This window comes from Phalaenopsis equestris, unplaced genomic scaffold (genome assembly GCF_001263595.1).
Source record: "Phalaenopsis equestris unplaced genomic scaffold, ASM126359v1 Scaffold000167, whole genome shotgun sequence".
Classification (NCBI taxonomy): Eukaryota; Viridiplantae; Streptophyta; class Magnoliopsida; order Asparagales; family Orchidaceae; genus Phalaenopsis; species Phalaenopsis equestris.
In genome coordinates, this window is record NW_018164609.1 from 3,544 (window position 1) to 11,029 (window position 7,486).

Sequence of the window (7,486 nt, forward strand, 5' to 3'; positions counted from 1 at the left end):
GCTGTTTTTATTTAGCAAAGCCCTGTTCAACAAACCATTTATCAATTTAATGAGTGCTGTTAAAATCTATGTTTAGTTAGTGGAATAAAAAACTATGCCTAGGTTTAAGTTACTCACCAAGTTATTTGTTTGATATCGATCATGGGGCAACTTGCTATGTCAAATTTTTCAATACAAAATAGTCTTTCAGTAGAGCACAAACATCTTGATGCACATTATGCATATCCAGTAACATATAAAAGACATTCGAGTATTCACAAATAGGTGCAATAGGAAAACGTTACAAAAAATACCGTAGATTCTATATATTTCAAAGAATGTAAATTACTCTTTATGTAAATAAGAAATGTTTATTACCAGTGTCCGGTATTGAATATTAAGACATCATAGAACTGGGTTATATTCGCCCAATCATCAGCTGGAATATCGACGTCCACCTTGTAAAATCCCTTCAAACTATCTCTGCTCGGAAGATCCAACTGCTCCACAGGCTGCCACCTTTATATAATTAGTTATGAATAAGTAAAAGTAAATCAAAACTATTTAACAGATAAGTGCAAAAAAGATCTAGCAACAGTTTCGTATAAATGTTTTCTCATGTTTATAAAATGCATCATCTATACTATCTGCCTTAGTACACTAAACAATACTTAGCTCCACTGCAACTTACAGAATATGGCACAATAAAACAATATCTTCACACCCAGAATTACATAACTCATGCCCTTGCAATATGTACTGAAAAAAAAAGAGATTTTTTAATAAGTGTAAGGTTTGCAATTAGAGGAACCAACGTAATGCAACAAGATTGTTTATAAGTATATAGTTCATCATACAGAACTAGCCAGAATTTCACCCAAATTATCAATCACTTTCAAGCAAATGCTTACATGTACTTAGCAAGCAGCACAGCCCGGTGGTAAGCCAGAGTGAAATCAAACTTGGGGAAGTAGCCACCCCTCCACGCCCCTTTCCTCTTCCACTTCCGCGCACCTGGGTCAGCCGAACTCAGCACACAAAGGAACGCCACGATAAAATTCTCATTTAGTGAATCTCCAACGAACCCAATGCGCCGCCCCTTCATTGCATGAAGAAAGGCGGCAGGGTCGATCCGCGGCAGCGGCGACCCACCATAACCTTCAGGAATCCATACCCAAGAGTTGATCGCATCCATGTTCTCCCTCGCATTGCGAAAACAATTCCACGCGTTGCGATGAAATTTACAGGAAGCGTCGTACAGTGATCTGGTGTGATTTTTGCCTTGGGGATCGTAAGACCAGAAACCGCGGGTGAGATCAGCTGCGCGGATACTGCAAAGAGTATTGGTGTGTCGGCGGAGTGGAGGCGAGACCTTAAGGGAGAAGGGAGAGGATAGAAGGGAGGATGATGAGAAGAGGAGGAGAACGTTTAGAGCCGGATTTAACTCGATTTGGAAGCGACACGAACGGAGGAGAAAGATGAGAGTTTTCAGTGGTTTCTGTGCGCCGCGATCCCGTCGTTGTCTTCCCAGCTAGCTCTAGCGACTGTATCGCAAGTGTTCGTGCCACGAAGCCGAAGCTTTAGGGCGAACCGGCAAACGGGGACGGGGACGGGGACGGGGACGGAGAACGCCGAGCGCCTATTAAATTCATTTAGGTTTTTTTAAGAATTTGGCATGATGCAGAATTTGAAGTGAGAGAGGGTAAAATCAGAGAAAAATTTTGCGTACATAGACGTGCGTAGGGCTGCTTACGTCTATATCCTACAAACATGTTACAGGAAGGATTTCGGGAGGTTATAACTATGCTATACCCCATGTATCCTCCCTATAACCTACCTGTATATCAAAACAGAAACGCAGAACTTACTAGAAGGTATAGGTAGGTTACATGGGGTATAAAGCGATTATAACCTTCTAAAATCCTCTCTATAACATGTTTGCAAGTTACAGACGTACCCAGCTTTGCGTACGTCTTATGTACGCAATTTTTTTCCCAAAATCAAGGACAGTGGAGTTTCATCTTTAATAAGTATATATTTGTTTTAATGTACAAATCATTCTTCATCATGAAGTATATTCATCGAGCATCAAGCTTTTGACATCATTTGTTCCTTGATATTGTTTCATGCATTATGAACAATATATATATCACCGAAAAAAATTGTATTTGATTTGATAATGAGATTTTGTTCAATTAGTGAGAAAATACATTAGATAATCAAAATAGCTCTCCAATGCCACTTCTATACGATAACTCAACGGTATTACTTATCCACTTCAGTATTACTTGAATATTGATCCAATACCACCTCATTAACGGTGTTGGAGTGATACTCATTTATTTCAATACTACATGAATATTGTTGCAATATCACTTCAACACCACCTCAATACTACTTCAATATCACTCCAACTCCACCTGCTAACACCCCATTAATATTGTACAAAAAAACACAAGATCACTCCAATACCACCCCAACACAACCTTATGCCAAAAACCACAATACCACTCTAATATTATCTCAATATCACCTCATCAATATCTTTTCCCAAAATACCCAATATCACCCTACTCTGCCCCAATGCCACCCAGTATCACCTCATCAACATCTTGTCCCAAAAACCCCAAAAAACGCTTCAATACTACCCCAATACAACTTCATTATTGTCCTGATATCACCAACATTGCATCGCCCACCAAACTTCAATAAGACCAAATCAATATTGCCCCAATATACCCTAAATACCACTTCAATAACAGTGTAATGTCATATCATTATCATCTCAATGCCACCAATATTGCACCACCACAAAACTTCAACAAAATCAAACTAATACTACCGTGATACCCCCACAATACCCCTTCAATATTATATCAATGTCACATGTAATACACCATCAGCACTCTAATACCACCAATACTGCACCAATCACAAAATCTCAAAAAGACCAAACAAATACTACAATAATATCATCCAAATATCACTTCGATATCGCCCTAATACCACGTCATTGCCACCTCAATACCACAAAAATTGCACCACCCCCAAAATCTCAATAAAACCAAACTAATACTACCCCTATACCAACACAATATCACCCAAATGCTAGTTCAATACCACAAACATTGATCCTCTCACAAAACCTCAACAAAACAAAACAAATACTACCTCAATATCACACAAATACCACCATAATATGACTTTATAAACACTTCAATATCACTCTAATACCTCTGACATCACACCATCGCCAAATTTATATGATACTTGTGTGCGCCAGCTTGTATATACTTATTGTCTTGTGTTATTAAAAATTTAAAAGCTACATTGTTAATTATATTTACTTTACAATGCACTTTTTTAGCAGGACAACTTTATGTTTATTTTGTTTTCTTCGAGTCATTTTATAGTGATTTAACTGCAAGTATGCTGATGTAGGTGCGGCCTTCGACTGTTAGGGGAGTATGTGACCACATACATCGAATTCTTATCGATGAAGCTATGATCCTCTACGTGACCAAAATTTAGTAAATTCTTAACGATGTCTCCTTACCAACACAAAAATAGCCTGACCCTACAAATTATGAAAGTATCAGGATGTTGATGAGAAGGTCTTTAAGATTGGTGAAACATCATCAACCTTCATTGTTGATAAACTTGTTGTAATAAGAAGAATTCGCAATAAAGTTGAACGCGTAATTTGGGGCAAGTCTATATTATCAAATGTCACTTCACTGCAAATAAAGAGCGACCTCTTGAGCTTTGTTTCAAGGGAGTATCTCGATCTTGTTGTTGAGTTTATTATTAACTTTTTGATGTTGAACTTAATTTTTCCCTCGATCGCCTATAACATGTCAAGTGGTATGTACAGATTTGTTGAATATGTGCATAGTTTTTCTTATTAGCCGATTGCCACATATGATTTTTTTAAATAGCAAATGGATATTACTACTTAGAAAATAAGGCGACAACAAATGTTTGGCTACATGAACATATTTGTTGTCTTGATTACGTCGAACATTTTGTATGCATCAAGACATCTGACTTATTTTTACAATCAAATTAATGTTTTTTCTTCTCATTTTATTTATATATGGTTTTATGAGCGCACGCACTTAAGCGCACTTAGCGTACCTAACACTCGACCACGAATGTTAAGGTGGTCAAAAGCAGGAATCGGTGCAATAAATTATGTTATATTTTATTATTTCAGAGGCATCATTAACACATACTTTCAACTACTAATTACTTATAATTGCTACATGACATCTTATTTTGCATAAGTAATATGACAATCAACATTTATTTTGTTTTATTTATTTATTTATTTATTTATTCAAGGACTTAACTGTGGCAAAGCTTCAACTGCTTGCTGGTGAAACCACTATCATCCCCCTCCGAGAAGCCTCGTTGTCAAATTCACAACTGAGTCCCGCTCATGACATTGCTATCAGCCATTTTCGACAAACCATGTTGTCAAATTCATTGCAACCATCAATTATAATATTCGTGCATATTTTATTGCCACCAAAATCTCAAGCCCAAATAAACATTGAAAAAGATTACGACTTCAAAGCTTCGGTGAATAGTAAAATAGATAATTTATCAAGTGTCTTAGTTCAAGTTTATTTGAACATCTCCTTTGAATCACATTTATTCACACACGTGTAAAACATGTCATTTATTTTGTTATTGTTGGTGGAGCAATGTACCCTTAAAAGAAATATTTTTAATATATGTTATTGACATAATGTATGATGAATATAAGGAAATGCGTCTTCTATAGCTTTCGTCATTGCTTGCTCGTGATAAGTGAATATTGTTAATAAATGCTTATCATCTATTATACAAATACATGTTTTAAATAATCACTTGAATAAGTCAATTATTCTGTCAGATAAAAAAACCTAATCCAATGAGGACATTCTGTCAATAATGGTTAACCCATAAAAACGTTGCACAACCTAAGCTATATTTATTCAACATGTAACTTATATACAAAATTACGACATCACCGAAGTAATAATATTTGATTTTTGAAATGACATCGCTCAAAATCTCATGAACCTACCGAAATCATTAACTAAGAAGTTACACGCAAACATATTGTTTGCAACTTACCATTTTCTGTGAATAGTTGTATTAAATCGAGTGTCATGATATACATTTTTCACTAATCACACATTTTGAATAAAATTGAATGCAACTTTTTTTAGAACCCCAATTTATGTACTCCACCAACTTTCATGGCAAAAAGGTTGAAAGCATCAATAGCTTTTCTTTGCTTCGGTCATCAATTTAAGCACATCTCTGTTGATATCACTGATATTCGACTTAATCCCAAGAAATGTTGGTCACCCGACTCTGCTCAGGAATGGTTATGAAAATTAATATTTTAAAAAATTTTCCATTTGTTATCTACGTCAAGACCATATCAAATAATGGTTGGACAACCAACCTTAATGTTTGTTTTTTTAAAACTTAGATGAACTATTGAGGCTAGACTCCTTTTTAAAATCATTTTTATAGTATAAGAAGTCATTTGATTTTATATTCGTTAAATTTGGCCTAAAACGGACATTGCCCTTTCAAATAGTGAATCCAATTTGATATGCATATGCACGATACAATTTACATGCATTTTTTTTATTTTGCGCAATAATGTCAAACAACTGTCTATAAAGAATTTGTCATTGCGAGCCCTATTATGATGAGAGATGGGAAAATCATTTTATTTGTTATACCATATTCTCTATAAATAAGAGAAATATTTATTGTAAAAAAGGCTAGAAAAATATTTATATTTAGTTGAGTATCATACACTTGATATATTTTCATAATTTAATTTAGGAAAAAAAAAATCCTGTCAAATGGGAAAATTCCCGCCAAATTAGTGCCCTTCGCCTTTTCCCCTCAATCCAAAATGTCAAAGGAAATCACCACTTCCTTACTCATCAAAACCTTCATCTCACAATTTTTTTTAGATCTGACCTTAGCTTCTGTGCTTTGGACTTCTCCCTGTTGATCTTTCTTTAAAATATTCTCCCCTCCCATTTAAAAGTCATATTGGTACTTATCCAATGTTATTAGAAGCACACTTCAAAACTTGTTTTGCGATCAAACAAAGCAATCAAATGGTCTGCATATCTCTTGTTTATGAAGGGTAAGCTTGTGCAAGTGCAACACAACTTTGCATCATAGCACTATGCGCTTAGCTCTCGCCTAATATCCTATTTTGGTTTTTATGTTTTTTCAACATATGCAGCAAGAATTTGACGTGAATGTTTGTTTCTCAATTTTTCTCATAGTCATTTAGTTGATTTGCTTATTGATTTGTTCTCTCCCAATGGATCTAGTCTTTTCTTTTCATTGTCTCTCTACTGCTAATTTTCTTGCTAGTTTTTATTATTAGTGTTAGTGGTTTCTCACGTATAGTTACATCTTATCCCAAGTATGGAGAGTTAGAAGCAATTACAATATGGATATAGATTGCTAATAAAACAATAAAGAACACTTCTTTTTATGTGGTTTGATTCCAATTTGGCTCTTCCACAAATAGTCACCACTGAGTTAGGGATTTAACTACCACTAATTTTTGCACAAAATCCTTTGCTCATTGAGCCAACGGTTAAACAATCTCAATCATAATTATACACTCTTTAACATGCAAGTGCTACCTAGTATACTTTGCAATGAAATAATTAATTGTTTTGAGAGCTGGAAAAATCCAATATATATATATATATATATATATAATTACCAGTTTTTGAAATAACTAATTTTATTAAAGAAGAAAAATAAAGAATCCAAATTAAAACCAAAACCAAAAAAAAAAAAAAAAAAAAAAAAAAAAGCTTGCCATGAACAGAAAATCTTGTTAGGGTATAAATTTGACTAGGATATGCTGCTAAAAAAAAAGAATCACCTATGAAGGTTTATAGCAAGTTGTTTGGGTAAAAAAATGTTATGCAAATTTATTATCATCATTATGTTTTTGCTGCAAAGAATTTTGAATTTGTAAATTTAATATACTTTTTTTTATTTTGTGAATTCTCTTCACATAATAGTAAGTATGGAACTTTCTGAGAAAATGATCAAAATGATTGTCTCTACTATTTGCAGGTAAATATGAACAGAAAATCTTGTTAGGGTATAAATTTGACTAGGATATGCTGCTAAAAAAAAAGAATCACCTATGAAGGTTTATAGCAAGTTGTTTGGGTAAAAAAATGTTATGCAAATTTATTATCATCATTATGTTTTTGCTGCAAAGAATTTTGAATTTGTAAATTTAATATACATTTTTTATTTTGTGAATTCTCTTCACATAATAGTAAGTATGGGATCAAAATGATTGTCTCTACTATTTGCAGGTAAATATAATATTCTTAAACTATGTAAAATGCCGATTTAGTACTTGACTCCTTAAAAAGTAACCAAAGTCGTCTTTTGGCTGGTCTGTTTTAGTCATCATTCAAAGATTTTTTGGGGGGGGGGGGGGGGG

The 7,486-nt window shown here is 34.2% G+C and overlaps 1 protein-coding gene across 1 annotated transcript; it reads right to left on the reverse strand.

Annotated features, from left to right (window-relative positions):
• Positions 1 to 375: 375 nt before the first annotated feature.
• On the reverse strand, positions 376 to 1,241 carry LOC110022111 (protein trichome birefringence-like 12). The gene is made up of 3 exons (XM_020720912.1): positions 891 to 1,241; positions 671 to 738; positions 376 to 491 (listed from the first exon to the last, which is right to left on the reverse strand). Exons 1-3 carry the CDS (start codon positions 1,172 to 1,174, stop codon positions 457 to 459), a joined length of 387 nt encoding a protein of 128 aa, XP_020576571.1. The 5' UTR covers positions 1,175 to 1,241; the 3' UTR covers positions 376 to 456.
• Between the last annotated feature and the right edge of the window lie 6,245 nt (positions 1,242 to 7,486).

Excerpts from the sequence above, each read along its gene's own strand:
- LOC110022111 (XM_020720912.1), bottom strand. The coding sequence starts at position 1,174 with ATGGATGCGATCAACTCTTGGGTATGGATTCCTGAAGGTTATGGTGGG. Across the intron at positions 739-890 it reads GTGCTGCTTGCTAAGTACAT|TACATATTGCAAGGGCATGA; the intron begins GTAAGCATTTGC and ends TTTTTTTTTCAG. Across the intron at positions 492-670 it reads GTTTTATTGTGCCATATTCT|CCTGTGGAGCAGTTGGATCT; the intron begins GTAAGTTGCAGT and ends TAAAGGTGGCAG.